Source organism: Agelaius phoeniceus, chromosome 19 (genome assembly GCF_051311805.1).
Source record: "Agelaius phoeniceus isolate bAgePho1 chromosome 19, bAgePho1.hap1, whole genome shotgun sequence".
NCBI classification, from domain to species: Eukaryota; Metazoa; Chordata; class Aves; order Passeriformes; family Icteridae; genus Agelaius; species Agelaius phoeniceus.
The window spans coordinates 13453641-13475514 of NC_135283.1; the positions used below are offsets into that span (position 1 = coordinate 13453641).

The window sequence follows — 21874 nt, forward strand, 5'->3', positions numbered from 1 at the left end:
GCGGGGTAGGACGAGACCGGGAGCGGGACCGGGACCGGGAGCATGACGGTACGTGAGGGAGCGGGACGGGCGCAGGGCCCAGCGCGGCAAGGCAGCAGCCACAGCTCTAGACATGGTTCTATTTTATTACGGCAAAGGTGAAAAAGCCACCTTGGCCCAACAGGCAACCAGAAAAATTTATCCCAAAAATAACTCGGTACAAAACAGGTCTGCTGAGAATTAAAAAAAACCTTTACAGGAGTTAAAACCTATCCCAGAACATAAAAGTAAAACAAATCCCATCCTCGGTAGTAGTAGCCACAGCCGCAGCCCCTGCCGGGAGTGTGGAGCAAGATTGGAGTCCTTCCCTGGCCCACTGCTGCCGCTTTAGCTGGTGTCCATCTGCAAGAGAGGGAGCAATGTCACCACGGCCCTGGCACGGCCCTGGCACCCCCTCACCCCAGCCCACCCCCTCTGCAGGCAGCCTGGCTCTGCTGACCTCCCAAGTGTGGGGGGGACAGGGACAGCTGGGTCCAAGGCACAGCACGCCGCACCCCACACTGCTCCAAGGCTGTGCCTGGAATCCTGCTCATCCCACTCCTTCCATGCTCTTGCCTGACCTATCCCATCCTGAACACCCACTCTGCTGCCGTGGAGTCCTTGTGGCCTCAGCTTTGCTGGGATCCTGGCACAGGCTGAGCAAGTTCCAGCTACAGCTGCCACCTGCTTGTGGCTCCCCAGGCTGGGGCTCATTTCTGCCACCAGCACAACACCCTTCCCCAGCAGCACACCACACAGTTCCTCCACGTGAGATTTTCCTTGGTTTTCCCATTCCTGCATCCCATCAGCTCTGTGAGTTTTGTTCTGCAGCTGCTGCTCATAGTGGCTGTTCCAGCTCTGGAGCCTGGCAGGAGCAGAGCCTGTTCCTCAGCCATCAGGAACAGAGACAAACTGCTCTGGAAAGCAAAGCTCAGGCCCAAGCCAAGGCACAGCTCAGCTTCAGAGCGGGACTGCCTCCGTCCAAGGCCCTGGAGAATGCTTTCCCTTTCCTGCCAGCTCCAGGCTGCCAGTGCTTTCCAGGATGAGATGCTGTGGGGAGCCCATTACCGTGCCCAAGCAGCACTTACCCTGGCATTGTAAGCATCCAGCTGTGCATCTAGTTCTTCTGCAGAGAGCTGCTGTTTGGAAGTTCTTCCAGCTCCTCTGCCTCTCCCTCTGTTCCCGCCACGAGTCCCTCGCCTGTTGCCTCCACCTCCAAATCCCCCCAAGACCCCGCGGTTCCTGGTCATGCCACCTCTGTTTACACTGCAAGTTTGAAAAGCAACAGTTTTAGTGCCTCCAGTGAAGCTGAACAGGAGCCAGGCTCCCCAGCAGAGAGGGCTCCTGCCCTTCCCACCCCCTGCTCGGGCAGGGCTCCCCCACCTCTGTGCTGGTCTCCGCTGCGTGTCGATCTGTGACGTGACCAGCTGGATGTTCATGGGGCGCCCTGCAGGGAGAGCAGCAGGGACAGGAGAGCAGCTGTGAGCCCGTGTGGGACACACACACACACAGGGCAGGGGCACAGGGACGGGCAGGGGGGACACGAGGGCAGGGACAGGGCAGCAGGGACACGGGGGTGAGGGGGAAATGGGCACGAGGGGAGGGACAGGGACGTGCAGGAGGGACACGAGGGCAGGGACAGGGACATGCCGGGCTCTGCCCCAGCCACAGGAGCTGTGGGGCCAGGCCAGGCAGCCTCACCATCCAAGGGCACCCCGTTGTACTGCTTCATGGCCTTCAGTGCATCAGCCTTCCTCTCGAAATGCACGTCTGCCGTTCCTAGGCTGCGGCCAGACCTGTCATAGTGCACAGCTGCCTTCTTCAAGGTCCCAAACTCTGCAAAGAGCTCCTGGAACGAGAGGGAAAGGAGCACGCCTGTCCATCAGTGCTGCAAACGCTGCAGTGCCCCACACTCAGGGTCAGGGCTCGTCCAACCACCTCAGACAGCCTGGAAAAGCTCCCAGAGGCACAGCACAGCCCGTCAGCAAGAGTCCAGGCATGGTCACAAGTGGCAAAAGCAAGCAGGACTCCACGCTCGTGTCCTGCAGGAGGCACATTCACAGCCAGGGAAGCAGATTCAAGGGATGCTGACCTGTTTGGTTTTTTGCCCAGGGGAACTGGGGGTCTTTGTTGAAGATGAGTCAAAGCAGCAACAATTGAAAACACTCCAGACCCCAGACACCTTTCTCAGAGGAGAATGTTCATGTGAGGGCAGGGATCCACGAGACCACAGCACTTCTACTGTGCTGTTAGGAACATACCCCAGAAATGGAGACCAGCCAAGGCCTGTGCTGAGCTCTGTCCTGTGCTGCCACAAAGGCTGGAAATAAAGAGGCAGCAACAGAGCCCCCAGTTTTGTTTCTCAGGCACCGCATTTGGGAAGCCAACAAGGTTACTGCACTGCCTGTGTCAGCCTGCTCCTGAGGCACAGCAGGGCTCTCAGCAGGGTTGCTGGAGGACAGCTGCAAAGGGCAGCTGGCAGATGCTTTCTGGGCAGAATGTGGCAGGCAAGGCTGTGTCAGCTCTGCCCAGAGCCCGGGGTCAGCTGCTCCTGCCTCAGGGGACGCCAAGAGCAACCAGAGCACCTCCAGCCTCTCACACCACAGAAAGAGGCACTGACACAGGAACAAAACCACATCTGAGGCAATGCTAAATTATGGGGCTGGGGGCCAAAGCCACTGTCAGCCCTGCTGCTAAACAAACCCCAGTGGGAGCTTGTGCAGCAGCAGGAAGGTGAGTCCTTGCTGCACACAAGGCACAGGCGCTGAGTTTTACACACTGCTGCCTCACTGCAACAAACAGGAACTTATTTAAATCCAGTCTGAACTTACAGGAGGGCAGCATACTACCCAGTGAGTGACAGAGCTCCTTTCCAGTTCCCCACACGCAGCCAGATGGCTGTGTGGAGAGGCTGAATGAATGAATGAACTGATGAGGAAAGTCTGGCAGCAGTGGTTTGGTTCTCCCTGGAGAGGCCACGAGAGCCAGAGGCCAGGGTGATGGCAACCCTCTGTGGCATTCAATTCCTGCAGAGCTCACAGCCCACTCCTGAGCCTGGGACACCCCTCAGCCTCCAGCCCCGAGGCCAATGCACCCAACTGCAGCCCCTGTGGGCTCTGACCAGCCCAAAGGGGCACGGCCATGACAGGTGGAGCACAGGACACCACGGCACCAGTGCAGCTGTGACAAATAACGACCTGGCTGCACTGAGGGGTGTATCCTTGGGAACCCCCTGACACCCACCAGAGTGGGGCTTGGCAAAGCAGCAGAGCCCACAGCACCATTAGGGACAGCTACAGCTACACAGAGCAGGGGCTCAGAGAGTCACACTGCATCCTCCCATCACAGCGTGACCCAGCAGAGTCACGGCATCGCTCCGTGCACCGGGCAGTCCCTTACAGAGCACCTATAAACCGAATTTCCCGGCCCCATGGAGACCACCAAAGCAGGCACACGTAGTGCCAACCCCATCACCAGGGATTCGTTCAGCCGGGAATGCTCGGCCCCGGTGCCAGGCGGAGCAGGGCCGGCGGGGGTCCCGCGGGCACCGGCCCGGCCGATGAACGGGGCCCCGCTCCCTCTCCCCGAGCCGCACCTGGATGTCCGCATCCGAGACGCCGAAGTCCAGGTTGGAGACGAGCAGCTTTCCGCCGGTCTCCACGCCGGCCCCCGCCCCGAAGCCGCTGTCGAACAGGTCGTGCTGCCACTTCTCCGGGAGCTGCTTCGGCTGCAACGAGACCGGAGCTCGCTGACCGGCGCCAGGGCCCCGCCGCCCGCGGCCGCGCCGGGACCGGACAAAGGGCCGCCCGCGTCCCCGCCCCGCGCGGGCTCGCCGCCCCAGCCCGCCGCGCCGCCGCGGCCCAAGCCCCGCCCGCCCGGTCCGTACCCGGCTGTAGGGCGCGGGCCGGTTCCTGCCGCCGCCTCGGGCCATCACCGGCCGGTTCCGCACGGGGCCGCCGCCCGCGCGCCCGCCGCCAACGCCGCCCCGGCCGGGCCCGCCCCCGCGTGCGGTGCCGCCCCGGCCCCGGCCGCCCCGGCCGCCCCGGCTGGCCCCGCGCTGGCTCCGGTTGAGCTTAATGATGTCGTCCAGGGACATGTCCATCTTGTCGGCCATGATGGCGGCACCGCTCCCGCCCGCACTTCCGGCCGCGCTGCGCCCGCGCCGGAAGCGGAAAGGGCGGGGCTGCGGAGCGGCGGGCGCGCGAAGCTCTGTGGGGCGGACGGCACTTCCGGCGGTACCGGGAGCGGGATCAGGACCGGGACATGCGGGTGCGCGTTCGGAGCTGGCACGGAGTCGCGTCCTGGCTGTGGGTGGCCAACGACGAGAACTGCGGCATCTGCCGGATGGCGTTCAACGGCTGCTGCCCCGACTGTGAGTGCGGTACCGGCACCGGCACCGGGCGCTGCGCGCCGGGCGGGGCTGACGGTGTGTCCGTGCCGCAGGTAAGGTTCCCGGAGACGACTGCCCGTTGGTGTGGGGGCAGTGTTCGCACTGCTTCCACATGCACTGCATCCTCAAGTGGCTGAACTCGCAGCAGGTGCAGCAGCACTGCCCCATGTGCCGCCAGGAGTGGAAGTTCCGCGAGTGACAGCGGCACCGGGCACCGGGCACGGCCGTGACCCGCCCGGCCCGGCCAATAAACGTGCGACGCCAGTCCGTGTCCGTGTCTGTGTCCGGTGTCCCGCGCTCGGGTCGGTGCTCGGAGCGGGGCCGGGCAGTGACTCCGCCGCCCCGGGAAGCGGAGCGGGGCGGGACCCCCGCGCGGGCGCTGCTCGCCCTGTGCCGCCCCGCCGAGCCCCGTTCCTGCGGACGGCCCGGCCCCGCCGCTACCCGCTGGGCAGGATCTCGGCGGCGCTCTCCGGCCCGTGCCGCTCACCAGCTCCGACACCGGCGGCTCTGCCCAGCCCGGCCCGCTCCCCCGGGCTCTGCAGTGAGGACCGGGGTCGCCCCGGGGCCTGACTGCCCCGGTACCCCGGGGAGTGTGCGGGGCCTGAGCAGGGCCGGGGGCCCTGGGGTGACAATAAACGTGCTCGGGATGGCTCTGTCTTGTCTGTCCTTGCTGGGGAGGGGGGAGCCCACCCAGACCTGGGGGCTCGGGGCTGCTGAGCCCTCCAGCCCCTCCTGTGGGAGCTGCAGGGCACAGGGCAGGGCCAGCAGGGATAAGGGGCTCCTGTCCTGTGTGCCCCCAAAGGTCCTGCTCCCCCTCGTGCTGCAGGGGGCCTGGCACAACCTCTGCCTGGCCCTGGGGCAGCTCTGGCGCAGGACACAGACTGGGGCAGTGGAGTGGCAGCTGTTCCCTGGCAGGGGCAGCCCTGGGTCACCCCCTGCTCACAGGGTGAGTCCAGAGCACAGCACCAGCCTGGCTGCAGTGCCCATCCCACTGCTGGTGCCAGCCCTGCCTGGCCCATGTGGGTACCGTGCTTGTTAGGAACAAAGCCAAGGAGTGTCCCCAGTCCCACCAGTGCCCCTGGCTGCAGCTCTGACACACATGGACCTGCCCTGCTGTGCCAGGCAGAGCCCAGGAAGGGCCAGCAGGGTGAGTGGTGGCTGCCCTGGGGCTGAGCAGCCCCTGTGCCATGGAGCCTCAGGGAGTGTGGGGCTCCCTCTCAAGACCAGGGCACGTGTGCCCTGTGCCCCCTTCTGCTACCTGGGCTCCAGCCCCAAAAACACCAATGCACAACTCTTCAACATTTTATTAATGATCAGCAACAAAAGTTTACAAGAGAGAGGACACCAGACACAGCCTGGCAGGACCATCTGGCACAGTGCAGTGAGCTGCTCAGGATACCCACCCCAGGATCCTGGAATGTAAGAGGCAGAAGGGGCTCACAGCTCAGGACCCATCTCGCAGCCTGCACCTCCCCTTGGAGGCAGCATGCTGCATGTCAGCCATCAGAAAACACCCCCAAACCTTCACCTGGCCAGGCCCTGCCCTCAGGTAATCCATCAGCACAAGGGGGGCCCTGAGCACTGTGCACACGAGGCACTGGGTCCTGCTGCCTTGCAGGGAGAGCCTTTGGGGAAAGGCCCAGGATCCCTGTGCCTCGGGAGAAATGCCTGGACCCAGCTCCAGCTGCCCCCTCAGCAGCTGCACCTGCAGCAAAGGAGTTGCCCAGGGCATCTCTGGGTGTGGGCAGGGGCAGGAGCTGAGCAGAGGCGGCACAGTGAACCCCAGCATCTCCTCTGGCAGGCAGCCCCTGGTTCCTGAGCCAGAGCTGCAGGAGGAAGCCCAGGAGCCCTGTCCTGGCCCCAGGCTGCTCTCAGTGCCTGTGCAGCCACCCAAGCCCTGCCCAGGGGCTGCTCTGCAATGCTGAGCCCAGGTAGGACAGCCCAGGCTGGCAGGGCAGGGGGCACGGGCAGCTCCTCCACTTCCCTCCTACTAAGAGCCAGAAATGGCAGAAGGTAAAAGCACATCAACATGTTAAAACATTAGTTATAATTAAAACCTTTTTGTTTTGTCAAATCTCCTCCTGGGAAAAGGGTCAGGGACTGATTAACGGAGATAAAACTAGGCAACGGAATCCCAACTCGTTATGTCTGCATAATTAGTGCAGGAGGAGCTAGGACAGCACATCCTGCGTGCCAGCAGGGCTGCCCCCCTTCAGGGCTCCTTTCCTGCAGAGCAGCTGCTCTCCCAGAGGGTGAAGCTGCAGCTCTCTGTGGCTCACACGTGCCCGCTCTGCAGCTTAGTGCTTCTCCTGCTCCAGCCTTCTCATGGCCTCCAGCACAGCCAGCTCTTTGGCTTCTTTCTTCTGGTTGCGAGCTTCAAACTCCAGCCTGCAAATACCACACAGTGCCCTAAGATTCTCCTTCACCCACGCTGCTTGTAGACAAAAGCACCTGGATCAGGGGAGCATTGCCTTCTGTGCTGCTCAGTTCTGAGAGCACTTCAGAAACCCCCCAGGACCCCCAGAGCCTCTCCCAGAGCTTCCCAAGGCTGCTGCCAGCCCTCTGCAGTCCTGCACTCCCACACTGGTCACACAGACGTCCTTCTCCCTCTGTGGAAGAAGCTGCTATTCCACTCTTGGGCTGTCCTGGGTGATGTAACACCAAAATCAAATTTATCACTGATGTGAGCCAAGGTGCTGAAAGAAGGACTCAGGCCTAAAAAGACCAAAGCTCTGGAAGAAGCAACATGCCCTTTCCCCTGGGATACAGCAAAGGAAATTTATCATTAAAGGAGAAAACTAATAAATGTGCAGTACAGCACATTCTGACACAGCAGAGTTCAGCTGTTCCCTTCCCTGTACAGATTGATTGTGCAATCACATTACAGCCTGCCCAAGCCATGAAAGAGGAAGCCAAGTTTGCTGCTCTGTGCCTTCAGACAACACCTTCTCTCCCTGTTTGGTCCCATCCATCAGTCCCCAGACACTCTGGAGGGAACAGGACGTGACAAAACCAGGAGACAAGGAAATCCAACCTGTTCTTGATGATTCTTTGCACAATTAGATCTGTGGTGAGATTGCTGCCACTGTCCACCAGCTGGAAAATGCCACGTTGCTTTGGTTCCTGCAAACAGACACAGACAGGGCTGTGAAAAGATGTGGGGCCTGGGTGTGCAGCCCAGCTGAGCTGGGCCGTGGCAGGGTGACAGGCAGGATGCACAGTGATCTCAGAGGCACAGCAAACACTCGCTGAAAGCAAAGCTCCACATACACAGGAGCTGCCCAGCACAGAGAGCAGAGCACACAGGATTTCTCCCTCTACCATGAAGGCATCAGGAACGGGCAGAGCAAAGCAGTGCTTGGGAGAGGGGAGCTGCTGGGAATGATTTACTGACTGCTCCACGAAGCTGCCCTCAGGCGTGGATGAAAAGCTGCAAAAGCCTCCTCTGCAGTACCTCCTCAGTCCAGGAACACAACCAGAGCCAGGCTCTGGCTATCAAATGCTGACAAAGCAAGTGGCACTTTACCTCATATGGATCAGAACCGTCCTTGTCTGGCACCACCTCAGTCATCCCATGACAAACAAGTGTTACCTGAAGGAGGACACAAAAGTCACTGACAAGATCCAGAAGATGACAGGGACATTTCCTGCCACTACTCCCACTGAGCACAGCCTGGAGACCAGCAAGGCCACCCTCCTGCACAGCCTGGCAGTCCCTCCTTGCTCCCCTGTGCTGTCCTGCACACTTCAGCTCCCCACACATCTCCATGTCCATCCGTCTGCAAGGACTCACCCTGAAGTGATCCAACAGATCAGCAGTGACAGCGTAGGGAGCTCCAATCACCACCTCTGAGACATACTGAAAAAGGAACCAGGTAGAGTCCAGATTTGGGAAAAAACCCATCAAACAAAAACCCAAAACCCAATCCCAAGCCAGAAGCCAGCTGCTTCTTAAAGAGACCCGAGCAGGTCACCTGGCTACAGTCAGAAGTTCAAATAGGGAACAGAGAAGTGGGTTCAGCACTAACTGCTTGTCACACAACAGCTTTTTGTTCCTCTACAGAATGTCCTTTCTGTGCCTATAGAGCAAATCCAAAAGTTAATTGCTCCAGGCACACATTTCTGGGGCTCCCCACGATTTTGTCCCAGGCATTTTCTCCCCTGCTGCTTTCTCTAGTTTTCTAGTGGCACCTGTCTGACCACACAGCTCCCTCTGTGGCATCCAGCCCTGCCACTGCCAGCAGAGCAGCTGGATGGGGCACAGCTTGGATCAGCCAGGATGGCACAAGAGCCCAGCAGAGCCTCCCAAGAGGATCTGCACCTCTGGCAGCCTCAAGTGATCTTGTCTGTCTTCTCAGGGCACACCAAGGAGCTCGTGCCAGGTCCCTGAGCACAGGTGACCACCAGCAGGCTCTGGGCAGTTCAGAGTGCAGAGACACCACTCACCCTGCAGGCCAGGACGCTGAGGGTTCTCTCGTGGATGTTCATGATGGGATAGTTCTTCCCTTTGTAACGATTCACCTCCTAGGGCAAAGCACCAGGCAAGTCAGAGGGAGACAGAGCAACTCCCTTCCCTCCCCTCTCTCCCACAATGACATCCCTGTCCTGTCTCTGGGAGCACAGCCTGCCTGGTTCAGGGAACAGGCCCCAGCTGCTCTGCCCTGGGACAGGTTCTACACGGACCTGATCGAAATGCAGCCCAGCAATGATGTAGGGCTTCTCTGCCAACTGGTGAACCTTCTCCAGGAAATCCACATGGCCAACATCTGCAGATCTGTTTAAGGAATTGAAGCTCACGTGGAAAATAGAGGAAGGAAGACAGAAATAGAGTCACACAAAAATGACAGTGGGAAACAGGAATCCCTAGAATTTTATTCTTGCAGTACTTATTGCCTATTTCCAAGAACAGCTGCTGCCTGCCTCCTCAGGTTCCACTGGTTCTGGGCAAAAGCCAGAGACTTTTTCAGCTCCACCTTACATGGACTCAGCTTTGCCTCTCTCCAGAATTTCTGCTTGTCCCAGATGTTCTGGCACAAAGCCTCAAAGCCTGCCCCAGGAACAGCGTGTCCACTCCAGGTGCTGTGGCAGCCAGTCTGCACCACATCATTGGAGTGCTGAGAGTACCCATCTACCACTTCCTGAAAGCCACAGATTGCTCCACACAGGAGCTACAGACTCTTTCTCAGCATCCCGTGACTAAGACACCGCCAGGAAGAACTCGCTCCTGACTCCTCCCTCACGTGCAGCTACAGAAAAGGAAAAAGAACGAGGCAAATATGGAGTGTGGTGCCTCCCAACATGAGAACATCAGACAAAGAGCAGGGGTGCAGCCCTAGAGAGTCAAGGATACGGAACAGGTCGAAGGCTCCAGCCACGTAGATGATGGTGTCTCCTGGCTGAGGCTCCTTCCCTGATGCAAACTGGATGATCTTCTGGGATGTCTGCAGGAACTGCGAGACACCAGTCCAGGGACTGTGACCTTTGGGCCCCTGTGGAAACATACACCAGACACAGCTTCTTTTCAGGCTCTGGGAGGGGGTTTGGACAACACAGAGCACAGTGCTGGGCAATCTGCTCATCTGAATTTGCTGGCAACTGTAACTCCCAGCACCTTGGACTCTCTACATTCCTGGCATCAAGTGTTTAGATAGTAGCCCTTTATGCCCTGTCTAAATCATCACCTCAGCAGACAGCTCAGGAGATGCCAAGAGGAAAGCTCAGGAAGGAGGAAGACAACAGGGCAGGTTTGAATTTCCATGAGAAGCAAGATGTGTTTGGGAAACAACACCGACCAAGCTATGCCCTGCCAGCCCCAGGGCACCTGCCTGGCCCTCAGCTCTGGGACAGAGCTCGGTCCCCACCACGTGGAAGCTCTGCAAACAGCCACAAGTCACCTGCTCTGCCACCCTAAGCTGCTCCATGGGACTTGGCAGGACACACACGCTGCAGCTGAGGCCAGAGCAGGCCCTGCAAAGGGCAGCACGCAGACAGCTCAGCTGTCAGGGTCACCCAGGGTACCCAGTGCCCTGATCCATCCTACCCAGATCCAAGCCCCAGGAAACAGCCATGCTAGAGCAATATGCCCCAAAACACCTACTCATAACCCCCAAAATAGTGGGGAACTAAGGAAGATTTAGACAGGTCAGCAAATCCCCTGTGAGTAAAAAAGACTTTCTCAAGCTGCTGGTGCAGCTCATTCAGCAGGGACAATCCAGCTGGAAATAAAGAGGGCTGGCTCCTTAGGAGCAGTGTGAGCCCCAGGCTGGACCTGGCAGCTGGAGCACTGAGAGGGCTGTGCTGCCCTCGAGCTCTGCAGCAGTGTGGCCACACCTGCTGTGTCCACACCTCCCACACCTAACACAGCACCTGCAGAACAACAACACAAGCACTGAGAGGAGCAGCCAGAGGCTGTCCCAGGCTGGAGCCACGGGCACTTGGGAAGTGTCAGGAAGGAATTTACAAGCAAGGAAGGAGCCCAGCAGAGGCTCAGAGGGCACAGCAGCCCTGTGGTCCCCCTCAAGGACAGCTCATGCTGCCCTGTGCCACACCTGCCCATCACACCCACTGCAGGCGCTGCCATGTGGGGACAGCAGACGTTCACTGAGACATTACTGCTACATGTGGGAGGACAAACAAGCCTGCAACAGGCCAGAAAGCACACTGGGAATCCTTCTCAGGCAGGACAACAACCAGACGTCCACGACCAGAACTCACATTACCTTCCCAAAGTTGTCAGTGTGCTTCCGATAGTCTAGGTCCTCATCCTGAAGGGAGATAAAGAGTCAAAATGTTTAAGCACTTGCACAGCTCATCCAACCAAGATATGCTTGTGTGTGGGAAGTGCTGGGAAGGCCAGGCTCAAACGCACACCAGGGATCCGTGGCACTGAATGCTGCCAAACTGGTTAATACCTAACCAGAGTCCTGTCCCAGCATGAGTCAGAGGAAATGTGTCCTTATCTGATCCCAGCTTGGCACTGCCAGCAAAGGTGGTTCTTGCCCAACCTGCAGCCCCAAGAGTGCTGCACAGCTGCATCCTCCCTCAGCCCAGCAAGCCCCTGACAGGACAGCATCCCTTTTCCTGCCAAAGAGCCTCACAAGAGGCAGGCTCAGGTACCTGCAGCAGCCAGCAGCACCGCGCAGATCTCGCTGTCAACTCCTGTGCTACAGCTAAGCCAATTTAGCAGCTCAGCACACCAAAACATCTCCCTCTGTCCCTCAATTCACCTGTGGGTCACTTGTTTCTGCAGTTACCCAGGTGATTCTGTTCCCAGATTCCTTCACTACTCAGTAAATTCAGCTCATTACCTCACATAAAACCACTGACTTTACTTTTCCCTGGTTAGGTTAGCTCCCAGCCAGAGAGAGCTGAGGAGACTCAAGAAAGGTCTGATTAGACTAGAGACAACAGAAGGCAGAAGCATGAAGCTCAGTGGAAAGGGAGAGGAACTTCTAACTCTGGCAGCACCTGGCTGACAGATCAATGTGCCTGCACTGTGTTGTTTCACCCTGGGAGGAGTCATGGGCTTGCCTGCAGTTGCCGTAACGTTCCAAGGCCCACCCTGATCATGAGGCACCAGAGTGTGTCCCATCACAGTGTGATCTCAGACACGCTGAAGCAAACATGAGCAGGTTGTTTTGCTGCCCCTGCCCGTTCTCCACGCAGGAGCCAGGCCCAGGAGCTCTACCCCTCCCTTCTGCTCCATGTGGGGCAGCAGAGGGAAGAGCTGTTCGTGCCCTGTGCCCCACCTCCCCCCAAAGCCCCCTGACTCACTATGTTGCTGTGGTGAGCCTTGGTCATGAGCAGCATGCGGCCAACAAGGTCGGTGGTGGACACGCCCTGGGTGCGTTTGCATTCCCTGCAGAGACAAGCAAAGGATGAGGCAGGAGCCGCAGGAGCAAAGGCTCTGCCCTCCCACCGCTGCCACAGGGCACCTGTGACACCTGATAAACCCAAACCAGGGGCTGTCCTCCTTAGCCTTCCCTCTTAAGAGCAGCATTTATCTGCTGAGCCTCGGCATCATCCTCACGCCACAGCCACTGCTCGTGTGAACGCTTCCCTCACCCAGGCTGCCCACCAGAGCCAGCTCTCAGTGAGGCTTTAAAACCAGAGCCAGCCTCTGCCAGGAACCAGACACCCCATTGGGCAGGAATGTCTGCCCCCCTTCCCTGAAGCCAAAATGCTGGCACCAATTGAAGCTCTGACACACCTCCAGCCAAATTCAGGTGTGACCTGAAGAATGGTATGTTTCATCTGACTTCCCTTCAAGGCACAAAGTCTAACCCTAACCCAGAAACTCTGCCCAAAACAAGATAAACAGGTAAGCAAGAGGTTACCTGTATCGCCCTGCTGTCTTTACTTCCTCATAGGTGTCCTTGCCATCGATAGTTAAGGTGATGTCATCTGCAGAGAGAGAAAAGCCTCAGAACTGGACCCAAGCTCTCCTGCACAAAAGCAGCAGCTGTGCAGGTCCCACACGCCTACAACTCTGCAATCCAAATCCCTGTGCGTCCACAGGGGACATGTCCTGTGCCCCACAAAGATGTCAGGGGTTTTTAAGACTACTGTGTCTGTGGAGACAAGGATATTCCTGGACATTAACACCATCACCCATCTGGTGCACTGCTGGGTGCTGCAGCAGCAGGCACAGCTGATCATCGTCTGAATGACAATAAACAAGCACTATCTGTATCAATGTTAAAAATGAACCTTTTAGCTATTCTGGGACTGGTTTTAACCCTTGGCTCGTGTTACAAGTTTTCAGTCAATGAAACAGTTAATCCAGTGGAAAGTTCTTCCTCTCACTGGCTGCACTCCCACAGTGACATCCAGGACCCTTCTACAGAGGCCATTCTGGCTCATCTCTGGCACATGGCTCCCAACTCCCCCTGCAGAAACACCTCTCACACTTTTGGTGATGGTGCAAAGCCTTCACAAGCAAAAGCTAAGCTGGTTTCCCTTTGCCAAAACAGCCAGAGGGCAGCCCTGAGTGTGCCCACACAGAGGGGTGCCTCAGTCCTGCTCAGCTCCCTAAAACCCCACAGCCTCCCCTCAGAGCACAGCAGGGCACACACTGCCAGCACAGCCGGGTGTGCCAGCAGGGCACACACAGCTGGGCACACACAGCAGGGCACACACAGCATCCTGCAGACATCCCAGCAGGACACACACAGCTGGGCACACACTGCCAGCACACACAGCGTCCTGCAGACATCCCAGGAGGGCACACACAGCCAGGCACACACTGCAGGGCACACACAGCATCCTGCAGACATCCCAGGAGGGCACACACAGCAGGGCACACACTGCAGGGCACACACAGCATCCTGCAGACATCCCAGGAGGGCACACACAGCAGGGCACACACAGCATCCTGCAGACATCCCAGGAGGGCACACACAGCAGGGCACACACTGCCAGCACACACAGCATCCTGCAGACATCCCAGCAGGGCACACACAGCAGGGCACACACTGCCAGCACAGCCAGGAGGGCACACACAGCAGGGCTGCTGTCACCACCTCAGGTAAGCTCAGCTATTTCCAAACTCTGCTTTTGCACAAACACAGCCTGGCCAAGCTGCTGGTGCAGGGTGTTGCTCGGAGAAGCACGGGATGATTGCGACAGGCCAGCAAGTGGCAGAGGGGACAAATCCAAGCAGCTGGAGCAGGGGCCATGAGCACTCACTCCTGTGCTGCCATAACCCCTCAGCACCCCTGCAGGGATCACGTACACCAGACACGTTCAGGGCAGGCAATGAAGTTAATGAGGAATTTGATAACCACTCCATCCACGTGAAAAAAGAATATTTATCTTCTAAAGATTAAGGATTTATTTACACTTTGTGAAATACTTGGCTTATCAACAGCAGGTGGCTGGGATCAGATGAGAGATATATGAAATGAGTACAAAGACTACTCCTGGTCAAAGTAACAAAATTGCTTCAGAGGGGCAGGGAAGAAGGGCTGAGGCTTAATGAGCATTGGCAGCAGCCCAGGAAGAGCCAGAGTCCCAGAGCAAGAACATTTCCTCAGAACACTGGTTCTCTTTAGCAACAGAACACCGAAAAGTGCTCACACTAAGAACTAGGTCTCTGGCCACACAGTCAGCTGAGCCACTGAACAGCTTATCAGCTGGATAAAGAGAGAAGCTTTTCAGATCTAACCTTGTCCCAGGATAAGTAGAAATAAACATGGTTGTACTTCTGCATGCTTTCCTTTTCAATAGTGTTTTTCACACTTAAGTTTTGTAAATGGCTTTCCCCTTTGCACAAATTTCTGCTGGTACTAAGGGCAACCTCGGGATAATTTTAAATGACACATTTCACCTTTCTAAGTTCAAATCAAGGGCCCTGGCCACTCTCGAGATTCTGAGCACACTGACAGGTTTCTCCAGACCACGAGACCAAAAGCAGCTGTGCTGCCCAGTGCAGGTGTTGAGAAGGCAGAGCTCTGCAGGTAGCCCTGCCCCTGCTGGTTTGCAGCAGGGCACCTGGAGCACACCTGGAGCCCCCAGGGGCCCAGGTTAGCACAGCCACTGCCCCATCACCACTCACCCCCATGCACGCAGAAGTCACAGCTGTACTTGTCCAGGGTCTCCAGCGTGGTGACATAAGGAGCTCCAGGAGCAATCTCATCCACCCACTTGATGGCCTGCACCATTTTGTACCTCTCCTCCTGTGTAAAGACGGGGGGACCCTTGTGCTTGGCAATCTCCTCTGGGGGAGAAACAAAATTCCAGTTAGAAGCATGTCCTGCAGCTACAGTGACTCTCAGTCACTGCCCCTCTCATTTCATGGGCAGGTGAACTTCACTGCAGGCTTATCCTCAGATTTGGATCAGTCTGGGGTAGCAAAGGAAGCCCCAGATAGATCAGAAAATATTTTGATTCAGTTGCATTTCCTAAACATTTAACAAGGGCCCTGGAATTCACTCAGAGGGCAAAAGGTCTCAGTGCTCCCCTGTACCCAGATACTTCTTCCTGAGGGGGTGAGCTGGGCCTCCCAGCATCCCCCCAGGAGAAATTTCCCTCTTAAACAGTAACTTCATACTACACCTGGTTCATACTGGAAATTCTGCATCCACAAACCCGTCTAAAATACATCTTCACATGCCAGAACTTGTTTCTGACACTTAACTTCCAGATTGCCTTGAAAAGAGTTTTCTCCACAAGGTAATTTGTTTTGAAACATAAATTCTGCACCTCCTACCAGCAAAAGCAGACTGATTTTTGGCTGTTTCAACTGTTTTTATAGCACAGAAGGCAGATTAACCCTCAGAGCCTGCAAGACCTGACCCACCCAATCCTCAGTCCAAAAGTATGACGGAATAACTCCGCTCCCAGAGAAGGGACATCTTTCTCTTGAAGGTACTGATCCTGGAGCAGATGCAGGATGAAGCCTGACCCTGTCAGGAACTCTTGGGGCTAATGCTGCTGGGCAATCTGAGGGGCTGCACGGGAGGAATCCTGGTAAAACCTCTTACCATCGGTGTGGACCCCAACGATCAGGTAATCGCCCATGGCCCGTGCCTGGCGCAGCTGGTTCGAGTGGCCGTAGTGCACCATGTCATAGCTGCAAAGAGAAGGGCCGGGTCAGCCGGGAGCCCGGGACGCTCCCGGGGATCTGCCCCAGGTCCCTGCTGCCGGGCAGGGCTGTGCCGGTGCCCTGGGCCCGCAGCAGCGCTGCCGGTCACCGCGGAGAGCCCCCGGTGCTCCAGGGCCGCTCCCTCCGTGCACCTGCCCGGCAGGGCTGGCTGCAGCCCGGGGCAGCGGACCGGCCGCACCGGCGCCCGTTAAGCGGCCGAGCCCAGGGGCGCTCCCGGCCCCGGGCGGTTCGTGCCCAGCCCCGTTCGCCGCCGCTCGCTGAGCACGGAGAGCGCCGCTGAGCCGCGGGCCCGGCCCGTCCCGCCGCGCTGACAGAGGAGGCGGAGGCACCGGCGTAGCCAACACGGTTTATTTCCGCGGCGCCGCGACATCACCCGGCCCGCGCCCGCCCCGCTCACACTCACCATCCATCGCACCAGACGCGCACGGGCCGGTGGCCGCCGCCGCCCGCCGCGGCCCCGCCGCCGCCGCCCGCCGCCCCGTTGCGCAGCATGGCCGCGCTGTCACCGGCGCCCGCCCCGCCCCGCGCTCAGCGGCTCTTCCTGCGCCGGCCGCCCTTGGCGCAGCCGCGGCCGAGCCACCCCCCGGGCCGCCCGACCGCCGCCTCCGCCCGCTCCCGGGGCTGCTCCTGCTCCCGGGGCTCCTCCCGCTCCCGGGGCTGCGCCACGGCTTTCCGCGAGTGCGTGCCCTCCTCGCCGGGGCGCAGCGGCTCGGCCAGCGCGAAGATCGGGTCCCGCGCCCTGCGGGAGGAAGGGAGAGAGGGCGGCGGTGGGCGCTGCAGCGGCCCCGGGCCGGGCTCCCGCCGCGCACGGCCCGCGCCGCTCACCGGTCGTAGCGCGGGATTTCCAGCCCCAGCTCCGCCATCAGCAGCCGCATCACGTCGTCGCAGCGGCCGTGCAGCTTCAGCGCGGCCAGGTCGTCCTTCGGGGTCCACTGCGAGCGAGAGCAGAACCAGCTGCAGGCGGCTCCCCGCGGCGGCAGCGGGGGCTCCGGGCCCCACACGTCCGCAGCCCCTCGGCTCACACCCGGCCAAGCCAGCGCCGAGGGCTTTGTCTCACCTGCAGGTTCACAATATACAGCTTGGGCCGGCGTGTGGGGGGCTTGCTCATGCACCAGAGCCGCGGGTACTTTTTCAAAACCTGCCACAAAGCACAGAGGATCAGCACAGCCACAGGCACATGCAGCCGTGAACCGTATCAGCGAGAGGAAAAGGAATGTATTACCAGGAGGGGAAAGAGGGAGGAAGAGAGACTATCACAGATGTTGGGCGAATCCTGACACCAGAGTTTACAGTTGTCTGTTTGGGAGGAGACTGCTCAGCACCAAGGTGTATCACCAAGAGGGAATGCTGCTAACAATCTTCACCGAGTCTCTAAAGTTACCTTTAAGCTGGAACCCAGACAAAGAATCACATCTGCTTTGCTTGCAGCTTCTGTTGCTGCTTCCCAGTTCAGGGGCTGTCTCAATGTCCCCTTCTCCCCAAAGTGGACGATTGTATCTCTCAACTGTGCCCCACACTTGTGGCACATCCTGCCCGTGTGGTGCCTGTGCAGGGCCGTGCGCTCCGTCACATCAAACACTCGCACGTACTCTCTGTTGGGTGTGCAGGAAGTGCAGACCTGGTGCAGGAGGAAAGCAGAAACCCCGTCACACCATCAGCATCCCACCCATTCCAGGCCAGGAGCAAGCCTCTTCTCTTGGAAGAAAAGCATTTTTTGGGGACAACGCAGAAGTTGTAGACAGAAGCATCAGGGATCAGATGCTAACTTGGAAAACCTCAAGGTTTTTTTGAAAACCAGCCACAGGAGCCACGGGCAGCCTTTGGCTACATGCTGGGAGGGATTTCAGAGAAGGGCTGAGGAAGAGATGTCAGAATCAAAAGGTTCCATTATGTACAGAGGAAGAGCTACAGAGCTGTGTTTGGCACTTCCTAAGGAGTTCACCCCAAACCCAACGGTCTGAAGGCAGGAACTGCACACAGGCCAAGCCCTTGTACTGATTCCTTCTGAGCTAGTGGCAGATCAAGAGTTTACATTCTCTTTTTGTGAGGCCACTTAATGTTGATTTTTCCTGCTCTGGCCACTCACCTCTATGTACATGTTCCCGTGCAGCTCAGATATTGCAGCTCGGGGTAGCCCGCTCCGCAGGTGCAGCCCGTCACAGTTCTGAGACACCACGTGCTGCACCTTGAGGGGAACAAAACACTGAGCTCCTGCAAACCACACAGGGATCCCTCCAAGCACTGATGCACGTGTCCCAAATCGCACCAACAGGGCAGGACCCACAGGGGAAGAGCATGGTGAACAGACCTTTGTGAAAGCTAAATGGAAACCTCTTCCTGCTAAAATGAACATTTCTAGGCTGGCTGATTTGTGACCAGCTCCCCAGACCAGCCTCACCAGGGACAAATACAACATGTTAAAGAAAAGGCACCGGGGAAAACTGCCAGAGCCAGAGCCTGCAGCTCACTGAGGAAGGCTTGGACACATTTTCCTACATGGATATGCAGCCACTTGAGCCAAAAATGCAGTCAGGCAATATTCTATGACTATTCCCTGCTGGGTTTATCATTTTTAGGCAGAGGAACATGAGTGAGGTGAGGTAAAAATATCTTACCAGGTTGTGCTTGTGCAGGCAGGCAATGCTCATATGAGTGAGTGTGGGCTCTGCCTCACTCAGGTCTGCAGCCCTGACAAGAAGCAAGGGGGGGAAAAAAGTTGGAATTGCCATTAACCTCTTCCAGTATCAGCTTTCTGGGAATTTGGCTCCTCACCTGATGGTCCTGCCCTTCTGTAGCAGTGTCCAAATGCCATTGGGGCCCCTGTAGTCTGGGATCGAAGCCGCCTGTCACAGAGAGAACAGCAGGGCTGCCGGGCGGGGTTGGCACAGCTCCTGTGCACAGACACAGCCAGCCCAGGACAGCCCCGGACAACCAGACACAGCTGGCCAACACAAAGTCCAGCCATCACTGCTTTTTCATTCACTCTGAGTTTTCCAGCATAGCTGTTCCCTGAACACAGGGAAACCTCCTCATCTGTTTTCTCTCTCTCTTCTATGTTTCAGCTCTCATTTTCACTTCTAGTGTCAGCTTTCTCCAGTTTTATGATTATGGAATCTCTCCAGAACTCTTTTTCATCCTTGGTACTTCCCACTTTGCTACACAGAACTCCATTCTTGAGCCTTCTATTATTTTGCCTAGACTCTGTTCTGGCCCGTCACACTCAGCATCTCTGTGAACATGCAGGTGACACGAGCACCCAGCCCCCTGCCCTGAGTCACGCTCCATTTCAGCAGAGAAGGGAATGACAGAGCTCACACAAAGGGGGAGGTGACACATTAGAAGAGGTAGAACCAGACTGCTGCTTTGCTCTAGGCTACTGCCACAAAACAATTCTCAAAGTGCTGTTTATAAATCCCAATAATCCCCAGCTGTCTCTGCATGTCAGATAACACATATAGCATTGCTGAGCTAACTGGTCTGAGGTTTTACACCAAGTCCTCGAAGAGACTCGAGTGAAGTCAGAGCAGTGTCCTCTGGCTCAGGCTGTGCCTGAGCAATCCTGCAGCCACAGGATCTCCGGGGCAGCAGGAATGACCTGGGCTGCAGCCTGCAAACTGCAGGACTCATCCCACAGTGCTGTGCTGGCTCCAGAGCAGCCCTGCAGGGCCTGCCCCACGCACCGTGCTGATCCCAGCGCCCGTGTAGATGACGAGGTGCCTGGCGCTGCGCACGGCCGCCGCCAGCTCTGCCACCTTCCTGCTCAGCTCCTCGGGCTCATCACACACCTGCAAAACACACCCAGCAGGGTCAGCCGGCACCGCCGAGCACACGGAGCAGGGATCTCCCCAGAGGATGGGCTTGGGCCAGGCAGGAAAAGCAACACAAACACAGCATCAGCAGTGATTTCCAGATGAAAAGGACGTGGGCATTGTTCGTGGGAGGATCACGGCAAAAAACCTGGAGACCGGTAGCTGCTGACCCAGCCTCTCGGGAGACCGGTCCGCACAGCCGCACGCGCCTGGAGCACGGCCGACCGGACACAAACACCGGCAGTGCCCAGAGGGCAGGCGCGCTGCCGGTACCGGGGCACGGTGGTTGTTCACCTGCTGCGGCCGCAGAGCTCGGCAGCAGCCAGCCCGGCGGCCTCCGCCGCGCCTCTCCGCGCCCGGGGCCGCTCCCCGCCATCCGCGGCACGGCTTCCCCGCTCCCCGCCATCCGCGGCACGGCTTCCCCGCTCCCCGCCGCCCACCTCCTCCTGCCGCCGCCGCAGCCGTTCGCGCCGCTTGCGACGCCGCTCCAGCTCCCTGACGATGTCCTCGCTCTCATTCAGCACCTGGCACTCCTCGGGGCTCCGCTCCGCCGGCGGCTTCCTCCAGATGCGGGACACCTGCCCGGTGCACACGCGTGGTCACGGCGGCCCGCAGCGGCGGGGTGGAGCGGGCCGGGCCGGGCCGTACCGTACCTGTCTGCGGCGGTCCCGCTGCTCCTCCTGCTGCAGGATCTCGGCGCGCGCCGCCGCTTTCCGCTCGGAGCGGCTCAGGCTGCCGCCCGCCGCCATGGCCCGGACCCGCCGCGCCGCCGCCGCACCGGGCTCGGCTCCGCCGCTTCCGCCTTCCGGCCGGAGCGCGCGCGCGCCGCTTCCGGCAGCGCCCCCCCGCCGCAGCGCCCCCTGGCGGCCCCCAAGGACGCGCAGGCGGCGGCTGTTGAAGCGCTTTATTGTCAGTACAAAGGCGGCCGACACTGTACAGAATAAATAACGGCAATAACTTAGCAATAAATACCGCCTGCACCGAGCCCGGAGCCCCCTGCGGGACCCCCTGTCCGCCAGCCCCGGCTCGGGCCGGGAGCGACCGCACACAATTCACAATACACAAATCCCGGGCGGGCCGGGGACGCTCCCGCGGGGCTGGGCAGGACCGACCCCTCCCCGACGGCCCGGAACGGCACCAGGAAAAGGAGAACGGGAACACGACACCCTTCACAGCAGAAAACCAAACGGACGAGCACCTCAGGAACAAGAACTGTCACACTCCAGAACACTATATACGAGAGAGAAGGCGGCGTGACGGCTCCGGCACGGGCACGGGCAGGGCACGGCAGCCCGGAGCCGGACCGGAGCGCTCGGACACTGCGGAGACACTTCCCATCCATCACTGCTCCTACACTGCACTGGGAACAAAACCAAAGCACGGGCAAGCCACGCTCAGGGCACCGCGGCCTCGCTGACATCCAGCGCCACAAACGGAGCTTGTTTAGCACAGGGGCCCCCTCCAGCCACCCTCCAGGCACGGCTGCTCCTGCCCTTCCCGCGCTCCCTGAGCACACCTCGGGCCGTGGGAAGCAGGAGGAAGGACGGCTGGTCCTTGGCACTGCTGCCAGCCCAGGCACAGCAGCGGCTGCCTCCGCAGGGGCTGCATGCTCCCTGACACCCAGCACCACCAAATCAAAGCTCTCCGCGGCTGCAGGGCTGCCCATCCTTGCCTGCTGTGTTTCCGGGGCTCTCCTCACACCAGAGGCTACAGCTGTGGAACCCAGGCCCTGGCCAGCCCCATACACACCCTGCCCGCTCCGCTGGCCCAGATCAGGACTCAGCTGTGTCCCAAGGGCTCTGCCTGGTTCAGTCTCAGCCTGACTCTAAGAGGGACACGTTGGCAATGACACCCCAGGACAGCTGGACGTCTCTGTGTTCTGTAAAATCTCACTTGTCCCAGCCACCACACACCCAGCTGGAAGACCAGAGCCTGCTGAGTGCTGTGCAGAGTGTGGGCTGTGGTGAATGGCTGGAAGTGGCACACCAGACACTTCAGAGAAGAGAAGAGGAAGTCCAGGGCCAGAAGGGGGACGTGTGGAGGCAATGTTCT

At 58.8% G+C, this 21874-nt stretch overlaps 4 protein-coding genes across 5 annotated transcripts; 1 reads left to right on the forward strand and 3 right to left on the reverse strand.

The window, feature by feature from the left end:
* Positions 1-105: 105 nt before the first annotated feature.
* ALYREF (Aly/REF export factor) lies at positions 106-4132 on the reverse strand. Its single transcript, XM_054645030.2, has 6 exons — positions 3905-4132; positions 3614-3745; positions 1720-1867; positions 1402-1465; positions 1107-1284; positions 106-381 (listed from the first exon to the last, which is right to left on the reverse strand). The coding sequence occupies exons 1-6, from the start codon at positions 4130-4132 to the stop codon at positions 367-369; spliced, it is 765 nt and encodes a 254-aa protein (XP_054501005.1). The 3' UTR covers positions 106-366.
* A 23-nt stretch (positions 4133-4155) lies between these two features.
* Positions 4156-4672, forward strand: ANAPC11 (anaphase promoting complex subunit 11). 2 transcript variants are annotated; one of them, XM_054645031.2, is made up of 2 exons: positions 4156-4390; positions 4462-4672. In XM_054645031.2, the coding sequence occupies exons 1-2, from the start codon at positions 4282-4284 to the stop codon at positions 4605-4607; spliced, it is 255 nt and encodes an 84-aa protein (XP_054501006.1). In that variant the 5' UTR covers positions 4156-4281; the 3' UTR covers positions 4608-4672. The 2 variants fall into 2 exon arrangements, with proteins under 2 accessions (XP_054501006.1, XP_054501007.1); XM_054645032.2 differs by having other exon boundaries at positions 4267-4461; positions 4554-4672.
* Positions 4673-5697: 1025 nt separating this feature from the next.
* PCYT2 (phosphate cytidylyltransferase 2, ethanolamine) lies at positions 5698-16552 on the reverse strand. The gene is made up of 13 exons (XM_054644853.2): positions 16417-16552; positions 15892-15980; positions 14964-15125; positions 12745-12811; positions 12182-12266; positions 11128-11172; positions 9759-9897; positions 9092-9174; positions 8855-8932; positions 8202-8267; positions 7935-8000; positions 7443-7531; positions 5698-6796 (listed from the first exon to the last, which is right to left on the reverse strand). The coding sequence occupies exons 1-13, from the start codon at positions 16503-16505 to the stop codon at positions 6706-6708; spliced, it is 1149 nt and encodes a 382-aa protein (XP_054500828.1). The 5' UTR covers positions 16506-16552; the 3' UTR covers positions 5698-6705.
* Positions 16542-20642, reverse strand: SIRT7 (sirtuin 7). Its single transcript, XM_054644851.2, has 10 exons — positions 20476-20642; positions 20263-20400; positions 19694-19798; positions 18786-18856; positions 18629-18701; positions 18100-18198; positions 17395-17631; positions 17071-17151; positions 16839-16945; positions 16542-16752 (listed from the first exon to the last, which is right to left on the reverse strand). Exons 1-10 carry the CDS (start codon positions 20569-20571, stop codon positions 16542-16544), a joined length of 1218 nt encoding a protein of 405 aa, XP_054500826.1. The 5' UTR covers positions 20572-20642.
* Between the last annotated feature and the right edge of the window lie 1232 nt (positions 20643-21874).

Bases quoted from the DNA above. Each gene is read 5' to 3' on its own strand.
- ALYREF (XM_054645030.2), bottom strand. From the start codon at position 4,132: ATGGCCGACAAGATGGACATGTCCCTGGACGACATCATTAAGCTCAAC. The intron at 1,868-3,613 runs GTGCGGCTCGGG...CTCTCGTTCCAG, and splicing joins TCTCGGATGCGGACATCCAG to GAGCTCTTTGCAGAGTTTGG. The intron at 1,466-1,719 runs GTGAGGCTGCCT...CTCTCCCTGCAG, and splicing joins CAACGGGGTGCCCTTGGATG to GGCGCCCCATGAACATCCAG.
- ANAPC11 (XM_054645031.2), top strand. From the start codon at position 4,282: ATGCGGGTGCGCGTTCGGAGCTGGCACGGAGTCGCGTCCTGGCTGTGG. The intron at 4,391-4,461 runs GTGAGTGCGGTA...TCCGTGCCGCAG, and splicing joins CAACGGCTGCTGCCCCGACT to GTAAGGTTCCCGGAGACGAC.
- PCYT2 (XM_054644853.2), bottom strand. From the start codon at position 16,505: ATGCTGCGCAACGGGGCGGCGGGCGGCGGCGGCGGGGCCGCGGCGGGC. The intron at 15,126-15,891 runs GTAAGAGGTTTT...TTTCTCCCCCAG, and splicing joins CGTTGGGGTCCACACCGATG to AGGAGATTGCCAAGCACAAG. The intron at 12,267-12,744 runs GTAACCTCTTGC...TTGTCTCTGCAG, and splicing joins AAGACAGCAGGGCGATACAG to GGAATGCAAACGCACCCAGG.
- SIRT7 (XM_054644851.2), bottom strand. From the start codon at position 20,571: ATGGCGGCGGGCGGCAGCCTGAGCCGCTCCGAGCGGAAAGCGGCGGCG. The intron at 18,857-19,693 runs GTGCGTGGGGCA...TCTCTGTGACAG, and splicing joins CGGGCGCTGGGATCAGCACG to GCGGCTTCGATCCCAGACTA. The intron at 17,632-18,099 runs GTGAGTGGCCAG...CTCCTGCACCAG, and splicing joins ACGGGAACATGTACATAGAG to GTCTGCACTTCCTGCACACC.